Here is a 22987-nt window from a genome sequence, read left to right as displayed (position 1 = left end):
AGCGTGGGGTTTTACCCTGCATGGCAACCTGTTAAGCACACTTGAAGGTGTACATAGCGCCCTCATGTGGTTATGAGTGAAATCTTTCTGCATTATGAAATAGAGCTTAGAATAAATCTTCCAAAACTTATTTAAAAGGCATTTGATGGTCATTTGCTCTCTTCTATCAAACAGGAAATATCGCGTGTATGTACCTATGCGACATAACACATATAGGAAAGCTGAGGTTGATCAAATATTCATAGAAATTAAACAAAAGATGGAAAAAGTGCAGGGGGTGTATTGGTTGTATTAATGTATTATATTATACGTATTAATTTAATCAGGTAAGCTTTACATGGTTAATCAGAACACTTCAGTCGAGATTGTATATAATTGTTTACTGGTTTTATTTATTTTGGTCAAAGTGCGCCCTTTAGTGGTGGAATCGTGTAAATGGCTCTGTTTGTATATTAAACCAAATACGTAATAAACACAAAATCCTATTTTTGGTTTTATTAAAGCGAGTTTACAATTAGATACACAGTTAACATGAATATATATAAAAATGATACCATCTAATGTATACAAATAAATAATGAAGAGAGAAACTACTCTAGCTGTTAGCAGTCATCCGTCGTACTTCACTACCCAGCATCCTAGGAGAGGCGGTTACGTTCTGACGTCATCCCGGAAGTGGAGGAATAGACGTTCACAGAAGCTGCTCTGGATAGTTAGCGAGAGTGTTATTATTAAAGTTCATTTTCCGAGATCATTATTACTCATTATTACAGTAAAACTGTGTGGATTTGTGGTGGTCATCATTTATAAATCGGACAGTGATGTTATGGTGAAACAAGCATGAAACAAACATTACGAAATATAGCAAAGGTAAGAGCAAAAGGCTTAATCCCAAATGACTTCATGTGTAAAATGTAGGGCACTACAGAGGGTGCAGTAGTGATCATAATCTACTCCGTGTAGTGTGCATATACAGGGAGAACGGAGTCATTTGGGATTCATTTCGTTTCTTAACCACTCACAATGAAATATGGAAATGAAATGATCAACAGATGTAATGTAAATGTATAGAAAAGAAGTGTTCTAGCTCCTAAAAGCTGCCTGTTCTCATATTCCACAGGATCAGAGCGACAGACAGGATGAACATGATCACATTCTTCATCGTTGGGCTTCTGGTCCATGTGGTCTTCTTCATCTCCATATTTGACATCTACTTCACCTCACCCTTGGTTCATGGGATGAGTCCTCAGCATGTCCCCCTACCGTCTCCTGCCCAGCGCCTGGTGCTCTTCGTGGCCGACGGTCTGAGAGTGGACAGCATGTTCAAGCCGGACATCAACGGCACCATCAGGATGCCCTATTTAAGGTGAGGACTGGGTGGAGATGTCATTCATTCATTCATTCATTCATTCATTCATTCATTCATTTATGCATTAATTCATTCTGTTATTTAATCATTCATTCGTTCATTCAGTCATTCACTCGTTCTTTCATTCATCTGTCCATCCATATATTCATGCATTCAGTCATGCGTTTGTTTGTTTGTTCGTTCGTTTATTAATTAATTAATTAATTTGTTTGTTCATTTGTTCATTCATTCATTTTTTTATTCATTCATTCATTCATTCATTCATTCATTCATTCATTCATTCATTCATTTATGCATTTGTTCATTTCTTCATTCATTTGTTCTTTCATTCTTTCCTTCATTCTTTTATTCCTTCCTTCCTTCCTTCCTTCATTCATTCTCTATTAATTTGTTCATTCATTCATTCGTTCATTCTTTTATTCATTCGTTTGTTCATTCGTTCTTCCTTCATTTATTCTCTTATTCATTCATTTATTTATTTATTAATTTTATTCAATCATTTATTCATTCTTTTATTCATTTGTTAGTTTGTTCGTTAGTTCGTTCATCCATGTGTTCTTTTATTCATTAATTAATTTATTCTTTTATTCATTCATTCTTTTATTCATTTGTTTGTTTGTTCATTCATTCATTCATTCATTCAAATTTGAATCCAGTTTCCTTTCTTTCTTTCTTTCTTTCTTTCTTTCTTTCTTTCTTTCTTTCTTTCTTTCTTTCTTTCTTTCTTTCTTTATAAATTTGAATCCTGGTTTCTTTCTTTTTCTTTCTTTCTTTCTTTCTTTCTTTCTTTCTTTCTTTCTTTCTTTCTTTTATTCATTCATTCTTTCCATTACTTTCCTACCTTCACTTTTTCTTACTTTCCTCCTACCTGTATTCCTTCCTTTTTTCTACCTTCAGTTTGCTCTATCCTTGCTATAACTTTGCTTTATCCTTTCTTTCCACCCTTTCATCCTTTCCTACAATTAGTTATTATTGTCTTTATTTACCTCCATTAGGAGTATAATTGAAGAGAGCGGTTCATGGGGCGTGTCCCACACACGTGTCCCGACAGAATCCCGTCCTGGACATGTAGCTCTTATTGCTGGCTTTTATGAGGATGTCAGTGCTGTGGCTAAAGGTAATAACCTGGTAATAACTTATGTATAACGTATCACTTACATAGATCTGTGTATGTGTACGCTATATTGCCAAAAGTTTTGGGACACCCCTCCAAATCCTTAGTTCCAGTGAAAGGAACTCTTAATGCTTCAGCTTCATACCAAGGGCAATTTCATGCCTAACTTTGTGGGAACAGTTTGGGGATGACCCCTTCCTGTTCCAACATGAAGCAAGGTCCATAAAGACATGGATGAGTGAGTTTGGTGTGGAGGAACTTGACTGTCCTGCACAGAGTCCTGACCTCAACCCCATAGAACACCTTTGGGATGAATTAGAGTGGAGACTGTGAGCCACACCTTCTCATCCAACATCAGTGCCTGACCTCACAAATGTGCTTCTAGTGGAATGGTCAAAAATTCCCATAAACACACTCCTAAACCTTGTGGAAAGCCTTCCCAGAAGAGTTGAAGCTGTTATAGCTGCAAAGGGCGGGACAACTCCACATTACATTCATGTGCATGGAAAGGCAGACGTCCCAGTTTTGGTCTGACTCACAGTCTCCGCTCTAATTCATCCCAAAGGTGTTCTATGGGGTTGAGGTCAGGACTCTGTGCAGGACAGTCAAGTTCCTCCACACCAAACTCACTCATCCATGTCTTTATGGACCTTGCTTCATGTTGGAACAGGAAGGGGTCATCCCCAAACTGTTCCCACAAAGTTGGGCATGAAATTGTCCAAAATGTCTTGGTATGAAGCTGAAGCATAAAGAGTTCCTTTCACTGGAACTAAGGGGCCGAGCCCAACCCCGGAAAAACAACACCTGAACTCAATGAATTGGAAGGGTGTCCCAAAACTTATGGCAATATAGTGTATATAAATGTGTGTGTGTGTGTGTGTTCAGGCTGGAAGGAGAATCCAGTGGAGTTTGACTCGGTGTTTAATGAAAGCCGGTACACATGGTGTTGGGGAAGTCCTGACATCCTGCCCATGTTTGCTAAAGGTGAATTCTGAGTAAACCACATGCACTTTTATGTCATTAATAAATGCAGCAGCTCTGTCTAATCTTGTGTTCCCTGCAGGAGCGAGTGGAGATCATGTGTACACTCACACTTATCCTGCTGCAATGGAGGACTTTGCCTCGAAAGATGCCTCCAAGCTAGATACCTGGGTGTTCGATCAAGTGAAGGTGTGAACTCGCATGTGTGCTAGAGAGGAGATAGATATGCGTACATATTCATATTAAGTCCTTTTTTTGCTTGCAGGACTTTCTCACATCGGCCAAAGAGAATCAACCTCTCATGTCTCAGTTACATGAAGATAAGATTGTGTTTTTCCTTCATCTTCTGGGAATCGACACCAACGGACACGCCCACCGACCTATGTCAAAGTAAGCTGTAACGCTTAAGTGAAGCGTATTTATACTGATCAACACGCTCCTGACTTGACTTGTGTACTATTTTCTATGTCACTTTACATCTTCACACCTCTCTACCACTTTTCGAAAGAATGAACCATCTTATGACAGTGTACGTGTAAGTTTAGCTCAGCGGTGAACATCAGGGTGAATCTTCACAGTTGAATTTTTAGTAACAGCTTGTAGGTTATTTGGTTAGATTATAGTACAATGAAAATGGATGAACAATAAACATTGATTTTAACTAAAATGATGCAGGGAATGTTCAGGGAATTGCATGGACTAGACAAAATACAAATGTTTATGCTAAATAAGTTTGTAAGAAGAAGCTGAAAATCTGAGTTCATGTGATGAGAGAGTGTTATTGCATCAGTAAATCTAAGAGCCAATCAAATTTCAGTATGCAAATCCAGGCAGTGTAGCATATTCACAGAGCATGGATTTTTTTTCAGGAGAGTAAAGCTGAAGACTGTATTAATGAGACACTTTAGGAACTTTAGCAACGCCAGGACGACTTACAACATGTGTAATTTAGAAATCTTCCCTGTCTCCTACAAGGGAGTATCTGGATAACATCGGCCTGGTTGACAGCGGCGTGTCCGAGATTGTTTCCGTGTTGGAAGAGTTTTTTGGGAACGATGGGAGAACAGCGTATGTTTTTACAGCGGATCACGGCATGACAAACTGGGGTAAGGTTTTTATCTGCTCCTGATCTAGTCATATTATCATCCTGAAGAGTTTTAGTAATCCTTAGGTTCTTTCTAAGCACCGTTTGAAAAGCTAAAAAAAATTCTCTTTGTTGAGTGGGAACTATACAATTCCTGTATATTTTCCTGGTTTTTGTTTTCCATATTCCAGAGGAACCATGACAGTTATGTAAAACAGCACATGTAATATGGCATCAGCAGCATAGAGATAACAATAAAGTGGAATTTATTTGCTGTGTAAATGAACAGACTGAAAATTCCAGATCCAGTGGGGTCATGTTGAGCAAATGTATCAGTCCAGATACACTATATTGCCAAAAGTTTTGGGACACCCCTCCAATTCATTAAATTCAGGGGTTGGGCTCGGCCCCTTAGTTCCAGTGAAAGGAACTCATACCAAGACATTTTGGACAATTTCATGCTCCCAACTTTGTGGGAACAGTTTGGGGATGACCCCTTCCTGTTCCAACATGACTGCACACCAGTGCACAAAGCAAGGTCCATAAAGACATGGATGAGTGTGGAGGAACTTCACAGTTCTTCACCTTTGGGATGAATTAGAGCAGAGACTGCAAGCCAGGCCAAAACTGGGATATCTGCCTTTACATGCACATGAATGTAATATGGAGTTGTTCCTTTGCAGCTATAACAGCTTCAACTCTTCTGGGAAGGCTTTCCACAAGGTTAAGGAGTGTGTTTATGGGAATTTTTGACCATTCCTCTAGAAGCGCATTTGTGAGGTCAGGCACTGATGTTGGATGAGAAGGTCTGGCTCACAGTCTCCACTCTAATTCATCCCAAAGGTGTTCTATGGGGTTGAGGTCAGGACTCTGTGCAGGCCAGTCAAGTTCCTCCACACCAAACTCACTCATCCATGTCTTTATGGACCTTGCTTTGGTCACTGGTGTGCAGTCATGTTGGAACAGGAAGGGGTCATCCCCAAACTGTCCCTATTAAGTTGGGAGCATGAAATTGTCCAGAATGTCTTGGTATAAAGCTGAAGCATTAAGAGTTCCTTTCACTGGAATTAAGGGGCCAAGCCCAAGTCCTAAAATACACACCTGAATTGAATGATTTGGAGAGGTGTCTCAAAACCTTTGGCAATACAGTGTATGTTGAAAATCCACAAAAACATGATGCAGCTAATGTATGTGTCATATTATTCACACTGGTTCCTGTCTCCTTTAGGGTCTCATGGAGCCGGTCATCCGTCAGAGACCCTCACTCCCTTGGTGGCGTGGGGGGCCGGGGTTCAGAGAGCTCAGAGATCCCCCGCTTTCCAGAATTATGATGATGACTACAGCAGAGGTGTGTTTACATCCATTTTTACTCACAGTCACTATATAGTGGGCATTAGACTGGAGAGGACTGGCTAACTGTGTGTTTTGTGATGATCTCAGACTGGGGGCTGGAGATGTACAGGAGGATCGATGTCAACCAGGTAGGACTTGATTTACTTTTTGTACTTAATTCTATATTTTGTTTTTGGGAAGAATTATTTTTGATCTGTTTTGATGTTTCAAATGAATGCAGGCCGATATAGCACCGCTCATGTCGTCTCTCATCGGAGTTCCTATCCCACTAAACTCTGTGGTAAGTTTGAAATCTGTTATTGCTATAAAAAAAAATAATAACAGTACCCGATATTTAATTGTGAGAATACAGAAATCCTGAAATCAAACTGACAAACAAATCATAATTCATTTTTTATTCTTCAGCTGCAACAGAGCTGTTCTGTTATTGATACAGTTGAAAACTCATTGATGGAGATTTATCTCACGTTTCATAATTTTTTGTCAAATTGCCCATTGTTTTGGTTCTTGTTAGTACCAAATCCATCGATTGGTGCCTGTTGGGTACTGATTTTCAGGACAAATAATAAAGAAACCAATATGCTTAATATTTGAATAGTAAAATAAATTCATATTGTGATTACAGAGGATCTCTTGTATTTATTTATTTATTTTATTTTATATTTTTGCATCAGAGCTGATATCTTTATATTTATTTGCAGGGGGTCCTGCCACTCGAGTACCTCAATAACAGCCAGCATTTCAAAGCCGAAAGCATGTATGCGAATGCCGTTCAGATCCTAGAGCAATTCAAGGCGAGTTCCTCTTTCATTTTTTGGATCCATTTGAACTGTTAAGGTATGATTGTAATTTGATTTTTTAAAAATTTGTTTATTAGGTGAAAATGAGGCAGAAAAAGGAGACCACTTTTTCATTTCTCTTCACACCATACCAGTGAGCAGAGTTTTTGTCTTTTTAGGAGTGAATTACACAACACACCTTATTGTATTCGGTCATTTAATTAATTAATATCTCGTTATTTCCTGTCTAGACCCCTGACTGATTCTAAAATGGACAAGTTTGTGAGCCACGCAAGATCTCTGATCAGGATTGGGCACTTTGATGAAGCTGTAAGTACCAAACATTAACGTTTTAAGTTTCATCCTCTGACACAAGTATAAACATCTAAAGTTTCTTTTTTTTGTGTCTCAGATTCATCAGTGTGAAGCTCTGATAGATCAGGCCATGGAGGGATTATCCTACTATCACACCTATGACCGCTTTTTCCTGGGCTGCAGCGTTGTCTTAGGTTTCACCGGATGGGCGTCTTACGTGGTTTTGGTCATCCTGAAGACTCACGCCAGCCTGCGCAAACCACCTGCAAGCAGAGACGTGGTGAGATGTACACAACTATACTAAATGAATGTTGAACCATTTGCAAATACACTGATCAGGCAGAACATTATGACCACTGAGAAGTGCCATGAATAAGACTGATGATCTCCTCATCATGGCACCTGTTAGTGGGTGGGATATATTAGGCAGCAAGTGAACATTTTGTCCTCAAAGTTGATGTGTTAGAAGCAGGAAAAATGGACAAATGTTATGGCTAGACGACTGGATCAGAGCGTCTCCAAAACTGCTGCTCTTGTGGGGTGTTCCCGGTCTGCAGTGGTCAGTATCTATCAAAAGTGGTCCAAGGAAGGAACAGTGGTGAGCCGGTGACTGGGTCATGGGTAGTCAAGGCTCATTGATGCACGTGGGGAGAGAAGGCTGGCCCGTGTGATCCGATCCAACAGACGAGCTACTGTTGATCAAATTGCTGAAGTTAATGCTGGTTCTGATAGAAAGGGGTCAGAAGACACAGTGCAGGATGGGTCAGGGACCAACACGATATTAGGCAGGTGGTCATAATGTTATGCCTGATGGTAAGACTGAAAACAGCTTCCGATTTTTATGAAGAAATAGAAGTAGATCATCTTAAGATGTTAATTATTTAAATAAGGTTTAATTATACAAGTACAATATGAATAAAAATCTTCATCAAACGTTAGCTTTAATTTATAAACCTTAAAATTCTTTTCTCAGCATATGTGCAGTGTATGGAAAATATTAAACCTTTAACCATTACAGAAATACCAACGTGTTTTTTGTGTTGGTGTTTTTTTTTTCTGGTGCTTTAGTTAAATGAATTGACGTAATTTAGACGGAAAAACCCACCATATTTGTCTGAATCACCTGCCTGCTGTGTTTCCTGTTTCGTTTCAGATGGGAGGGAGACATCTGGGTCATGTGTTTGTGTGTGTGGGCCTGCTGGTGTTTCTCTTCCTGTTTCTTCAGGCCAGTTCCTTCACCTATTACATCTACTGCCTGCTGCCTGTCCCTGTGTGGTACGGGGTCCTGAAAGAGTGAGCTAACCTCGATTATGCCTTGTGTTTGCAGGGTCAGCCATCTCACTGTACATTTTACTATCACTATTCTGCTTATTCTATTCTTATTCTAGTCCATTTTTGTTTACTTTTTTTCTAGTTTTATTTTTATATATTGTATAATGATGTCAATTATATTCTTTTTATACTTGATTTTCTTGCTATTTTAGAGTCTTCTTTTCTTCTAGTGTATTTTTATTATTTTTTATTCTAGTTTTATATTTTTATTTAAATTATATTTTTTATATTTTATATTTTAGATTTACAATGTTACTTATATTATATTTCTTATATTTTATAGAATAGTTTTACATTTTTATTTAAATTATGTTTTTTATATTTTATATTCTGGAGTTACATTTTATGTAAATTAAATTTCTTATCATTTCTATTCTAGTTTTACATTATTATTTAAATTATATTTTTTATATTTTATATTTACATTTTTTTAAAAATTGTATTTCTAATATATTATAATCTAGTTTTACATTTTAAAAAAATTGTATTTCTTATTTTTTATATTCTAGAGTTACATTTTTATCTAAATTGCATTTCTTATATTTTATATTCTACTTCCTTATTTCCATCATAGGACAGTCGCAAAAAACAAAAACATTTCACTACATGTTGTACTGTGTAAAATGCATATATTTGCACTCTCTGTCTTGCATCTTTGCATAGTAATGCTCCACACTATATATTAATTAAGGCTTACATATTTCTCACGTGCAAGACATAGTCCTTTAAGGAGCCTGCTAGTAAATAAGTTTGTGTGGTTTTTGTGGATGTTCTTGTTTTTAGTTTGTTCTTGTTTGTAGTTTAGGGATGTGTTTGGTTACTCAAGCATGGAGACATTAGTCAAACCTTATATTCAAATTTGGAAATCGTTTTATTTGGATATCTCTATTAGAAATCTATAACTCATCAGCTTTTATTTAATATCCAAAAGTTGTCTTGTTCATGTTTTTGTTTTTAGATTCGGGATCTTTGTTGATCTCATCAGATCGGTTCCTTCCCTTCCCCTGAGCAAATGCTTTGGATATTTCCTCCTAGTCACATTTGGGATAGAGCTTCTGGTAAGAACACAGACAATTATATATACGATATTATATTATAGAGATTACATATGATACCAAAATACACGCATATACTCTGGTTTTCTCAAAACATAACCGGAATCAGGCTTTAAACTAATTTCTTTTCCACTGATTTGAAGGTTGTGAGTTTTTTCTATCGTGCCATGTTGACCCTGGGACTGATAGCGTTGGCGCTGTGGCCTGTCATATCAGGGCTTTATAGAAAAACCAAGGTGAGTTATTAAATCCGGTTTTCTAGCGATACTTTCACAATCATATGTGACAAAATAAAAGGTGCGAGCATTCATTTCCTGTGTGAGTTTGCAGCGCAGAACTGCTATTCCGGTGACAGAAGACCAATTGAATTTTTACCTACTTTCATGTGTTACCTAAAGAAAAAAACACCTCGGGTCATGATGTTATAGGATCTGTGACCAAGCAGAGTTATTGTTAGCACCAAGGTCTTAATTATTATTTTGAAGTGTGGTTATTCCTCTCTTATCACTTTGCCATTGATTGATTATTTATCTAAATAATTATTTATCCATTTGTAGTTATCTTACATTGCATGCTTACTTACACTACCAGTCAAAAGTTTGGACACACCTTTTAATTCTATGTTTTTTGTTTAGGGATTTATTTTCTACATTCTAGAACAATACTGGAGATTTCAAAACTATGAAATAACACACATGGACTTCAGTAATCCATATGTAATGAGAACAAAAAACAGTCAGTTGTTATTTTAAGACACGAAGGTCAGGTGTTCTGGAATAGTTCTTGCAAGAACAGTGTTGTCAAGTGCATTTGCAAAACCCATCAAGCACCATGATGAAACTGGTTCACATGAAGACCATCCCAGTAAAGCAAGACCAAAACTGACCTCTGCTGCAGAGGAGAAGTTCATTTAGAGTGACCAGCCTCAGAAATCACCAATTAACAGCACCTCAGATTAGAGGCGTTATGAAGGCTTTACAGAGCATCAGTAGCAGACATATCTCAATATCAACTGTTCAGAGGACATTATTGTGGATTTCGGCCGCCTTCAGCATTGTTTTACAATGTAGAAAGAAATAAACATCAGGAAAGACCATGGGATTAGAAGGTGTGTCCAAACTTTTGACTGGTAGTGTATATGTCCTGTGTTGTGGTGTTGTTGTAGTTCACGTCAGTGAGCTGGGTGTTGAGCTGCTTGTGTCTGGCAGTGTTTCCTTTGTTGCCTGTTGTCGGACGAGAACCCAACAGCAACTACGTGTAAGATCTCACACTCTGGAAATAATATAAACATTTCCACATCGGTAAATATTTCTATTGTATATTTCTTATGCTGGGTGTTTATGATCTTTTAATTCAGGTTATGTGCTGGAGCTGTAATGCTGTTCACGTCATTCTTCTACGTCTTGTCACATAGACACCCAGGCCTGCGTGCGAGAGATCGTTGGCTGTTTATTGGCCAGGTTTTTATTCATATTTTTCTCCTCTTTCTGTGATGCATTCTCACCCAATAAAACACACACACACAATTATCAAAAATACACAGATAAAGATTTTTTGAATGATTATACTCCTTCATCCTAATGAGTCAGAATAAATGTCCTGTTTTGGTCAAACTTAGCAAAAGACAATCTGGTAATTCCTGTCATTGTCATTGTGTAATGTTTGTAGATGCTGCAGGTGGCGCTGTGCACATACGTGCTTTCCAGCACACACTCCAGTCTGCAACTCAAACAAGGCCTGCCGCTCTTCAATCAACTCATCAGCTGGACCACTCTGGGTTGGACAACTTCACATTTATACTTCCTTTTTGTATCAAATAACAGACTGTGGATCGTGCTATTATAATAAAAAAAAGAAAATTAAATAAATAAATAAATTTAAAAAATAATCGGAAAGCATGACCAAGAGGAGTTAAAGTTCTCACCCCAAAGGTAAATGATTTTTCACTAACAGCAGTATTTTATTACTATAATTACGAAACAATTACAATTTTTTATTGAAACAAACTTTATGCATTTTTATAGTATCCTTTTATTTTCATCCAACAAGCTCTTATTCTCATTGAGGTTATAACAGCTACAAACACTTGTTCCCTTATCAGTCTCTCTTTTTTTAAAAAAATCTTTAACAAAAAACAAAGGCAACTTGTCATATTACAGAGAAACTGCAAAGCATGAACTGCTCTATCCTGAAAATTTTACTCGTGGTGAGAAAATGGAGACTCCTTCCATACATGTTAGACAAACATCTCACAGAAAACTCTACCATATCATCAATATCTGTAAATTCTATGTTATTACTGTAGAAAATAATCAGGGAATGAGTATAAGTCAAGTCAAAGAAGCTTTATTGTCACTTCAACCATATATAGCTGATAAACCTGTGCTTTGCATCTGTGCCGCTGTTATGGAGAATGAACCAACGCTTTCTGAGTTGAACAGCGCTTTGAGAGAATATTACATTATCTGTTTTTCAGAATGTCTCTCACTCTCTAATTTTGCCTCTGGCTTTCCAAACTCTGCTCTCTCGTTTAGTCTCATCGTTTTTTGTGCCGCTGCTGAGTTCTACGCGACTCTTCCACAGGCTGCTGAGTATTCTCATGTCCCTCATCTGCGTGTACCTTCTCCTCAGCACCGGGTAAGACACAGAGTCTCTATATATGGACCTGTCTTCTGAATCTCAACACACATGTAGCGTGGCCTTCAAGAGGTTTTTCTTGTAAATTCCGGTTGGTTGACTTGCCTTTCTGTTCTTACCTTGCGAAAAATCCCAACTGAATCATTTACTTTTTACCATTACTGGATTTTAACCTATTTTAACAGTATGAGTCAGTGAGATGACTGTGTTGCTTTGATTATTAAAGGCTATTTTAATCCACTGACCTTAATTCATTTTGAAACATCATGATCTGCACAGGTATATTTTAAACAGTTGTATTAGGCTTAATTAGGTTATTAGGTTGTATTATTTAAAATGTAAAATGAAAATGTAACGGAACTTCTTAACAATGAACTCAGAAGTCCTGGTTAGCTTTAACCAAGACTTTCTGAGTGGCTGTTCTTACTATGGTGAATTTAATGTGGTATGTTTACAGTCACCAAGCTGTTCTTCTCTGCATTTCTTTCTCACCACAAAGATGCTCATTTTGCTACTCTGAGGTTAAGCTGGAAACCTTTGAAGGAAGTAGGATGGTTGCAGGACCAGCAGAGCCTTTTTAATACTTTCAGTTTATTGCATATAATACAGCCGAGAGATCGACCCACGGGTACACGTTAACTTTTTTGACTGATTTAAACAAAATGCATCACGTGATTTTGCTCCTCACTCAAGGACAAAATGCTGAGTTCAGAATCACGTAACACAAAGACGCGTCTATTTGTTTTACTCAAATTTTCACCCCACATGAGTAACTTCTGAAGCTTACCATACACCATATGCACAGTTTCTCTATTTTGTCTGTAGATTTATGAGCAGTTTACAGGAATATTCTACAACTTTAGCTATCATATATTTAGCTCCGAGAAGATCCGAATGGAAGATTTTATTATGTGAAGTTGTAAAATGATCATGATTCTGTTGCAGTATCCTTTTATTTGCATTTGGCAGGTGATAGAAATCTGTTATTTGTCCATATATTGCTTTTAAGTTTAACTTCACGAGATTTTTAGATTTCATTCCTTTAGTCCAGTGAAACTGGATTTATAGCTTCAAACAAAACCTGTATTCAGAACAGAGCTGTGTATTAGTTGCATACAAGAGGCATACCTAGCTGCTGACTCTGACTCATTATGACATGTCCTGTACAGCATACAGCAGATATAGTATCATCTGCAAAGATGATGTGTTTGCTCATTTTGGTTTGTGTTCTGTAAAGGTACGAGGCTCTGTTTCCTCCCGTACTGTCATGGCTGATGTTCGTGTGGATCCATATGGAGCAGGAAGCCGTGGACACGCACAGAATTTCCAACAGGAATGAGGTAAAATTGAGTCTTGCCTCTCTTTCTCTCTCTCTCTCTCTCTCTCTCTTTCTCTCTCTCTCACTCACTCTCTCTCTCTCTCTCTCTTTCTCTCTCTCTACCACAACCACAACTTTTTTTTTAGCTGTCCTATTAAACTCCTCTAGCTTCTGCTAAATGGTGTCTGTTTTTGGAGAAGTGACTCATTTGAATCCAAATAGAATCTGAAAACTGCATCTAAAGAGAAATAAATGGATCAGGCTCCTGGACCTTTTTCATTTTTTTTTTTTTTTTTTTACCTTGAAGTCCAAAGCATCTATTTGCTTTGTTGGTGGCAAAAACTGGAAATCTAAACAACCTTTATTTTTATCACACACCATCTCATGGAAATGAGGTACTCAAAAGTGGTTTGGCACAGGTTGCACCGTTTAGTTCTTCTTCTTTTGTGTCTGATCAGATCAATAAGCATTTTGCCCACAATATTTTCATACAGGAAAGACATCTGCTGATTGAATTTTTTATTATTCAGTATTAGAAATGTGATGTCTAGGTGAAATCAGTCAGTGTCACTAAAGTTGATCACACTAGTGATGTGATAACACAAACACGAAGCAAACTCGAAAAGCCCTGGACCAGACGTGAATACCACCACAACACTTTTGACCAAGTATCAGATAGTGAAAACTACAACATCTAGCACAGCTGGCCAACTAGGAGCTAAACTTAACCACATGTGACCAGATTGTGCTCATTTCTGCTATATAAATAAGATCTGTTGCATGCAAGACGTACGTCTGTTTCATTCATGATATTTAATGACTAAATGACCTGGTAGAAAGATAGAAATGACCTGATAATATTATATTTTTAAGATTATATTTTACATAACTGAATTCTTGATGGATTTGTGTGTGTGTGTTGTCTGGAGAACATGATATCTGTTTTGTAAAGGTATATTGTTAAAGTGAATATTACATTAACTGAAAAAAAAGTAGTGTAAGTGAATTTCATGCTCTTTAACCTGCCTGGTCTGTTTATCGGTAAAGATTTTATCACTTGTGCAGTCTGAAGTTTAATCCTGACTTGTAAAGATTCATTAAACATTCTGGCCTTAAAACATGGATTTCTGGATTTCAGTGGATTCACATAATCACTGCAAAATACTGACCTGAACAACTTCAGCTTTTATCTAACATCAAGTGTCTTTGCAGCTCTCGCGCATCGATTTTGCTGAAAATATCGACTTATCCAGGATCAGGCAGCTGAGTTTGGACGATATCAGAAGATCATACTTCTTTGTATCCTTGCACTACATGAAGAAATCATCTACATCTAAAATTCATTCAAGTTTTTTTTTTAAATGATGCCTTAATAATGTACACCAGGTTTTCTTCATCATCATTGCATTCTTTGGCACAGGAAACATTGCCTCCATCAACAGGTAAACTTTAATATCAGGGTCTTTGGTGGACCTCGGGATTATGAAAGTTACAGTTCTACATGGAGCCTATATTTAAATGAAAATAAAAACCGCTTCCTTTTCCTCTTCTCTCTTTCAGTTTTGACCCAGCTTCTATCTACTGCTTTCTGACTGTATTTAATCCTTTCATCATGGGTGGCCTTTTAATGTGGAAGGTACCACACAGAAATAATGTTAATTACACAATATTTAATGTACACTATATTGCCAAAAGTTTTGGGACACCCCTCCAAATCATTGAGTTCAGGTGTTGTTTTTCAGGGGTTGGGCTCGGCCCCTTAGTTCCAGTGAAAGGAACTCTTAATGCTTCAGCTTCATACCAAGACCTTTTGGACAATTTCATGCTCCCAACTTTGTGGGAACAGTTTGGGGATGACCCCTTCCTGTTCCAAAATGACTGCACACCAGTGACCAAAGCAAGGTCCATAAAGACATGGATGAGTGAGTTTGGTGTGGAGGAACTTGCCTGGCCTGACCTCAACCCCATAGAACACCTTTGGGATGAATTAGAGCGGAGACTGTGAGCCAGGTCAAAACTGGGATGTCTGCCTTTACATGCACATGAATGTAATATGGAGTTTTCCCACCCTTTGCAGCTATAACAGCTTCAATTTTTCTGGGAAGGCTTTCCACAAGGTTTAGGAGTGTGTTTATGGGAATTTTTGACCATTCCACTAGAAGCGCATTTGTGAGGTCAAGCACTGATGCTGGACGAGAAGGTCTGGCTCTCAGTCTCCACTGTAATTCATCCCAAAGGTGTTCTATGGGGTTGAGGTCAGTTCTTCCACACCAAACTCACTCATCCATGTCTTTATGGACCTTGCTTTGGTTACTGGTGTGCAGTCATGTTGGAACAGGAAGGGGTCATCCCCAAACTTCCCACAAAGCATGAAATTGTCCAAAATGTCTTGGTATGAAGCTGAAGCATTAAGAGTTCCTTTCACTGGAACTAAGGGGCCGAGCCCGACCCCTGAAAAACAACACCTGAACTCAATGATTTGGAGGGGTGTCCCAAAACTTTTGGAAATGTAGTGTATATTTGGAATTATAGGGTTATTATTGTAGAAATAATTTTTTTTTCTTTATGTATTGGTTTTGCATTCTTTCCAGGTCCTGATTCCATTTGTAATTGTTATGTGCACATTTGAAAGTGTTCAAGTATCGACACGGCTTTCGTCACGAAGGTACAGGCTTCATCGTTCTCATATCACGGGATGCATGGGACGTCCCTAACCCCCCTAAATCCCCGCCCCTGTAACGCCTTCACAAAATAAAAAAACTTTATGGCTATGTTTATTACATACTTGTAAATGATGTATTTTCCATTTCAGTCTTTTCCTTATCGTGCTGGTCATCTCTGATTTGATGGCACTGGTAGGTTCATTAGGCTACACTTTAACCGTATCGTTTCTGTTTTTAAAGCTAGAACCTACATTTCTATCGTATTCTCCTGTTCCTTAGCACTTCTTCTTCTTGGTGAAAGACTACGGAAGCTGGCTTGATATCGGCACAAGGTAATTCCTAAACATCTCTCATTTTTCCTCTTCAACCCCTTAAACTGCCCAGACACCATCGACTGTTATATGTAATGTTGTAGAACTTCTGCAAAACAACAGTGTAACAATGCTGTGGTATGATGAACATAAAGAACTAAGCTGGGAGTTTAGGGGTTAATGAATAGTCTGCAGTAAATATCTCATCAGCTATATATGAGAGAATTTTATAAGGACATATCTGATGTTTTCTTTTTCTTATAGCATTAGTCACTACGTCATCGTCATGTCCATGACCATCTTCCTGATGCTGCTGAGTGTGATGACACACATCCTGACCTCAAATAAACTCCAGTTTGGACAAAAAGTGAAGGTCCACTTTAAGTGATCTGCTGTTGGAAAAAGATTAGTGTTTAGAGCAGTGTGCTGGTGGCAAGAACACTTGGTTTTACACTGTAAGTACAACTTTCTTGTAAGGAAGCTGAAAAAAAGACATTTCTGGTAAATACGTTATTAGGGTTAAAGGAAGTAAACCCTGTTATGTGCGATTAGGGGCTATGCAAATCCTCTAGCGGGAAATTAAGTGCGCTCTGACAGCGAAACAGGAAAAACCTCAAACAAATGATGTGTTGATGACATTAAAAAGGTCCTGGAAAAAAATTCTGTATTTCTGCTATAAAAACTATTTATGCAAATTAGTGTGGAAAAACCTGAACTTGAATGGATTGTGCTAAATGTGGACGACTTACAAAGTGTGAATTACACAGTAATCACGTACACGGTGAAGGGGTGTATATATATATATATATATATATATATATATATATATATATATATATATATATATATATATATATATATATATATATTAATTTATATTAATATTGCATCTATTTTTTTGTACTGAACGAATGAAACATGATTGAGATTCTTCAAACCTAGCCAAGGATTCTTCTATAGTAAAAACTCCTGTATTTTTTTTAATCCATTCAGTCTACAAAAAAAATGAGTAAATAAAAAACTTTATTTATTAAAAGGTTTATTATGAATGATCAGTGATGAACTTTAAACTTGGGGGAAAAATGTTTAAATGAAGATTAACAAACATTAACTGGACTTTCTTGAAGCTATAGATTCATTAAGTGTTTTCCCAATGAATTGATTTACCTGCTTGAGTGGCTTGTGTGTGTGTGTGAGAGAGAGTGTGATGTGATTGTTGTGTTATATTTATATTAAAACACACTTTAGAAACCATACATGGTCTTTTCTCTTATATGAACTTTACTCAATCCTGTTAGCTGTTCTTTTAACACAATTAGTCTCCTTGTAGAAAACCTTTGTAGATATATATGTAGTAATTGGGGGGGGGGTCATTGCCCTTGAGCAAGGCTCTTAACCCCCCCTGCTCAAGGGGCGCTGACCATGCACTCTGACCTCAAACCCCCCCAAGGGTGGGATATGCGAAAATAAGAATTTCACTGTGCCGTAATGTATATGTGACAAATAAAAGCTACCTAATGCAAGATCTGGATGATTTTCTGGATGATAAATTGATCTCTGGACTAACAGAATAATGGATGTGTTTGCTTTCTGTTCATATTTACTCTTCATATTATATTATAATATGTTCATGTTCTATTTACTCTGGGTAACATAACTCAAGAGTCTCAATAACATCACCTCAAGCTTTTAAGGATCAAACAGGATCAACGTTTAATCTTCTACCAGTTTTAATCACCAGTGTCGGATTTTTATTTGAACTCGTACTGGGGCGACATGGTTTTCTTTGGGGTTTTTTTGTTGGACTTAATTTGAATTTCATTACTATTATTATTATTATCATCTTAGACCACACTACTACTTCCTTCCTCTGCTTGTGGCTATGCAAGAATATTTTCCAACTGCACACAGATTGTTTTGCACATATCCTGCTTTAATCAAAAAGCAGACAAAGGGAGACATTGAAATTTTTTAACACATTTAAACAATTAAAATAGAAAGCTGATTGAAACTAGCATGCTCTGTTTGAGGAAACTGCTTAGAGGTGTTATGTGAGCAACTGGTGTAAATGACAAAGCAGCTAGTGTTGCGAGACACTCCCACCTTTTTTTTTTCTTTTTCTCTCTCTCATGCACCCACACACACACAGACACAGACAGACACACACACATGCACACACACATGCACACACACACACACACACGCACACATGCCCACAGAAGAAGTGCAGTGCATCTATATGAAGGACTGAGACCCCAGCACTTTGCTTTACTTCCTCTAGCACTGTCTGTTTACTGCAGCTTCTGCTTTATTGGTATGTGATGTACACTTTCACTTTATTTTATTTAGATAAAAAAAGTTTTATTGGTTTTAAAAGGTTTAATTAGATGGGGGAAAAAACAACATACTCATAAAATGTGAATCAGAAATATTACTAAGTGCTTTGTTTTTAACTATCATACAGTACAGTTAAAAGTTTTAGATACAGCATACACAGAGCTGCTGTCTTTGTTTTGTCTCTGTTTATATTTCTTATAACACGCACACACATAATTTATATTGTTCATTACTTATTGCACTACCTCTACCTGTCATCCGCTGCTATAGTTATATTTATGTTTATTTCTATTTGCACTACCTCAACTGCTGCTGTTGTACTTTTGCACAATATTTTTTTACATCATTTCATTTTATCTTATTTTATTTCACTTACATTCCATCACACATGTTCTTTTCTTTCTTTTTCGGCGCTAAGTGTCCTGTGTTCTTTTTGTGTTGTCTTTCTTGTATTTATTGTCTTTTGCACTGTCTTGTCTATGCTCGGTTTGCACCTAGCTGCACACTGTGCACTTTTTACGTGGCTAAGACAAACCTCTGTCCTAGCTCTGTGGTGTTGTTTTGTGTTGAACTTTGTTGTATGTTTCTGTAGCACCAGGTCCTGGAGAAACGGTGTTTCATTTCATTTATGTACTGCGTCAGATATATGTGGTTGAAATGACAATAAAGCTTCTGGAATCTTGAATCTTATAACCGTTATCATGTAGATAGATAGATAGATAGATAGATAGATAGATAGATAGATAGATAGATAGATAGATAGATATAGAGATAGATAGATAGATAGATAGATAGATAGATAGATAGATAGATAGATATAGAGATAGATAGATAGATAGATAGATAGATAGATAGATAGATAGATAGATAGATAGATAGATAGATAGATATAGAGATAGATAGATAGATAGATAGATAGATAGATAGATAGATAGAGTACTTTATTGAACCCATTAGGGAAATTCTTGCATGTTCACTAAAATCTGTGAATGATTACATATGGAATCACATAATAAACAAAATTATAAGCTTCATAGTTTCATGGTTTCCAAATTCATATTTTATTTTTTTTAATGCTATTTTTTATTGCTTTTTTATTCAAGCATATGTCTGACCTTTAAACTCTTGGAGACCAAGAGTTCCACTTGACACGTCCTTGACACTCTTCTGAGACTTTTCTACCCACGTGCTTGTTTCTGAACTTTTGACTTTTACCAACAGAGACTTCATAGCACAAATGTTGAATATTTTTCTGCTTTTGAGATATTTTATGTAGTTTATGAAGGGATTGATGATGATGAGCTTAGTGGAGTTGAGAATATCTGATTGAGAAATGTCTACAGACAGAAGATACAAAATCTGTTTAACAGGGAGAGGAAAATCCAAAAAAGTTTGTTTACTCATCTGATTGTCTGTGTTATTGCTAAATAATATTTACGGTAAATTGATGTGGTTTAAGTATAACAATGTTTATTTCCTCTGCTCAGGAATCATGAATTCAACTACAATCGCAAATTTTACCACCCAATCTCTCCCAATGATTGAAACTACTGTGAAACCTCCAGTGATGCCCCACAGAATCGCCCTGATCATCATCTACACCACGGTGCTGACGGTGGGAAGCATCGGTGTGACCCTAATGATCGGTGTGCTGAAATCTAACCTGCGCTCGTGGACCACCATCACCTTTTTCAACTTGATCTTGGTCCACGTCATCTTCATGGTCACCATCCCTTTCCGCATCTACTATTTCGTGACTGATAACTGGAACCTGTCTATGTTTTTCTGTAAAGTGGTCAGCAGCATGATCCACATTCACATGCACGTGGTCTTCGTCATCTACGTCATCATTCTCACCATTCACTTTGTTCATTACTTCAGAAAAATGGAGCAGATCGCGTTCTATAGGAGTCTCCATGCTATGGCGTTTAGCGTCGGCATTTGGTCAGTGGTGCTAATCGTTGGCCCTGTGACCTTACATCATTATGGGACAGATGCCAATGCATCTGATCACAAATGCTTCCAATTTGGCACAGAGATCAGCAAAAAACCTGTATTCGTGTGTAACATTTTTTTGTCTGTTTGTACAATAATTGTATCGTGCATCATGAGCTGTGTGCTGGCAGCCATTTTGTACTCGATGATCAAAAAGCACGGTGCATCTGCATGGGCTCACCATGAGTTCTGGGCTCAGATGAAGAACGTCAGCCTCGTGCTGATCATCCTCTTCTGCCTAGCCCCGTATCACCTGTATCGGCTATACTATCTGAACAACATTTCCAACCATGAGGCTGTTAACGAGGTGTTCCTGGCCCTCACGTCCATTACCTGCTTCGACATGATGTTTGTTTTCGCCGGGAAGGGAATATGCCATAGGTGTGGGGGTTGACTGTAGAAAACACTGCTCTGTGGAACCTACTTATCCTGGCAGAGAACAACAGTCATGCTTCACTGCAGAGAACAAACTGAGCGTTGTCAATCTAAAGTGGTTACATCTGGTACATCCCTGACAGCTTACCTAACGGATGCTGTAGTGAGAGACAAAAACTATTTCTCTAACTCTGTGGATTCTCTTTACTTCTGGTATTTCTGAGAAGTTAAAAGACAGCTAGCTTGCATAATGTAAATTGCCTTCTGCTAGTTTTCTTGGAATGGTGCAATGCAATCTTTGAACTTTCTTACAAGCACAAGTGAACTGTATAAATATGCAGAACACAATAACTACACGCGTGTTATTCAGGCTGAGGAAACACATTTAGGGCAGGATGCTTGTTTGTATTTACGTGCACCTCTTGTCAGTCTTTTTACAGACACACCCCAACTCCTCTTCATGTCAGTCTGTTGGGAAAAGGACTGATTATAACAATAAGTTAACAACGGTTCTTAGGGTTTGGTCAGTGAAGCATAGGTTTATTTTATTTTCATTTTCATTTTGTTAGCATGGTAGAAGTCAACGTGAGTAATTATATTTATTATAGAGTGTTCTGTTCAAGGTTGCCGATAAACATCATTGTACATTTCGTTGTTTGAATAAAGGGTCAAAAAATTGAATTGGTTGGATTAAGATGAATTTATTTTACAGTAAAACTTTGCAAAGGTTTTAGTTTTTGTCAGAGCATCGGCTTTAGAAAGGAAGGAGAGGAGAAGATAAAGGTAGAAGGATGAAGCTAAATCTGTAAAATAAGGATTTGGTGCCTTCTGCTGTCTAAGACGGAGTAATGCAGAGCAAAAAACTAAAAAAAAAACAAAAGAAAACAACAACAAAATGAAATACACTGAGAAATAAATAGCAAATATTTAGATTTTAGCCATAAAATGGTGCTAATCTGATTCATATTGGGCTGGAAGAAAAAAAGAAAATAAGTTGATTATAACAAAAGAGCCTGAAATGTTTTCTAATGAATCAGAAGTGTTTATCCAGCATTCTTTATTTAAAAAATATAAATATTGTTTTGCTTTCTAATATAGGAATTTGTGTTTTCCATCAAACATCAGAATCATATCTATTACAGATCCAGATTGATTTAAAGAAATATTTATGATACCACAAGACCCTTAGTCTCCTGTAGGACTTCTGAATCTCAACCCAAAGCATTCACCATGTCTCAGATCAGCTACAGGTCACCTGGTAAACCAGTAAGAGCTGTAATATATATATATATATATATATATTTGGGTATATTATATAAGGCAGTTGTAGTAACTAGCGGTTTTATGCTAGGTCTGTTTTGTTTTTTTTGTAAGCCATCATGGTGGTCATATTAGACACATTTGGAGAGAAAAAAAGAAATCTTTAATGGATTTTATGTTTTAAAAACGTAACTGTATAAACATTAGTAGTAGTAGTAGTAGTAATACTAGTGTGCATGAAACAACACTACTACTACTACTACTAGTAATAATAATAATAATGAAGATGAATAGCATTTATAATTGTATAAATATTATTATTATTATTAGTAGTAGTAGTAATAGTACCAGAAGCAACAGTAATAATAATAATAATAATAATAATAATAATAATAATAATGAAAATAAATAGCATTTATAATTGCATAAGCATTATTATAATAATAATTATTAGTAGTAGTAGTAGTGAGCATGAAACAACAGTAGTAGTAGTAGTAATAATAATAATAATAATAATAATAATAATAATAATAATAAAGATGAATAGCATTTATAATTATATAAACATTATTATTATTATTAGTAGTAGTAGTAGTAGTTGTGGTAGAAGTATATGTCTAGGTGAACAAGCGGGATTTTTAAATGAATTCATGTGACTGCTGTATAAGGTGTGTGTTAACACACACACACACCACTGATTCATTTCTTT

At 36.9% G+C, this 22987-nt stretch overlaps 2 protein-coding genes across 3 annotated transcripts; both read left to right on the top strand.

The window, feature by feature from the left end:
• Nucleotides 1-671: 671 nt before the first annotated feature.
• pign (phosphatidylinositol glycan anchor biosynthesis, class N) lies at nt 672-17416 on the top strand. The gene is made up of 29 exons (XM_058376891.1): nt 672-870; nt 1121-1366; nt 2365-2486; nt 3369-3467; nt 3547-3653; nt 3730-3854; nt 4440-4570; nt 5777-5896; nt 5989-6029; nt 6122-6181; nt 6603-6695; nt 6779-6834; nt 6932-7010; nt 7093-7275; nt 8149-8288; nt 9286-9385; nt 9526-9618; nt 10548-10639; nt 10740-10842; nt 11051-11159; nt 11917-12019; nt 13257-13359; nt 14550-14636; nt 14724-14779; nt 14898-14973; nt 15929-16002; nt 16150-16192; nt 16280-16332; nt 16576-17416. Exons 2-29 carry the CDS (start codon nt 1140-1142, stop codon nt 16697-16699), a joined length of 2799 nt encoding a protein of 932 aa, XP_058232874.1. The 5' UTR covers nt 672-870; nt 1121-1139; the 3' UTR covers nt 16700-17416.
• On the top strand, nt 16632-21699 carry LOC131344534 (probable G-protein coupled receptor 141). 2 transcript variants are annotated; one of them, XM_058376894.1, is made up of 2 exons: nt 16632-16766; nt 20136-21699. In XM_058376894.1, exon 2 carries the CDS (start codon nt 20141-20143, stop codon nt 21035-21037), a length of 897 nt encoding a protein of 298 aa, XP_058232877.1. In that variant the 5' UTR covers nt 16632-16766; nt 20136-20140; the 3' UTR covers nt 21038-21699. The 2 variants fall into 2 exon arrangements, with proteins under 2 accessions (XP_058232877.1, XP_058232876.1); XM_058376893.1 differs by lacking the exon at nt 16632-16766 and adding an exon at nt 18462-18625.
• Nucleotides 21700-22987: the final 1288 nt, after the last annotated feature.

This window comes from Hemibagrus wyckioides, linkage group LG23 (genome assembly GCF_019097595.1).
Source record: "Hemibagrus wyckioides isolate EC202008001 linkage group LG23, SWU_Hwy_1.0, whole genome shotgun sequence".
Taxonomy (NCBI): Eukaryota; Metazoa; Chordata; class Actinopteri; order Siluriformes; family Bagridae; genus Hemibagrus; species Hemibagrus wyckioides.
Note: the sequence above shows the minus strand (reverse complement) of the source record. Positions and strands in the feature narration are given on the sequence as shown.

What these genes read in the sequence shown, in the direction of transcription:
- pign (XM_058376891.1), top strand. Translation starts at nt 1,140, where the DNA reads ATGAACATGATCACATTCTTCATCGTTGGGCTTCTGGTCCATGTGGTC. An exon ending in ACACGGCTTTCGTCACGAAG is followed by an intron (nt 16,003 to 16,149) that starts GTACAGGCTTCA and finishes TTTCCATTTCAG; the next exon opens with TCTTTTCCTTATCGTGCTGG. An exon ending in TGGCTTGATATCGGCACAAG is followed by an intron (nt 16,333 to 16,575) that starts GTAATTCCTAAA and finishes TTTTTCTTATAG; the next exon opens with CATTAGTCACTACGTCATCG.
- LOC131344534 (XM_058376893.1), top strand. Translation starts at nt 18,481, where the DNA reads ATGCACACACACATGCACACACACACACACACACGCACACATGCCCAC. An exon ending in CTGCAGCTTCTGCTTTATTG is followed by an intron (nt 18,626 to 20,135) that starts GTATGTGATGTA and finishes TCCTCTGCTCAG; the next exon opens with GAATCATGAATTCAACTACA.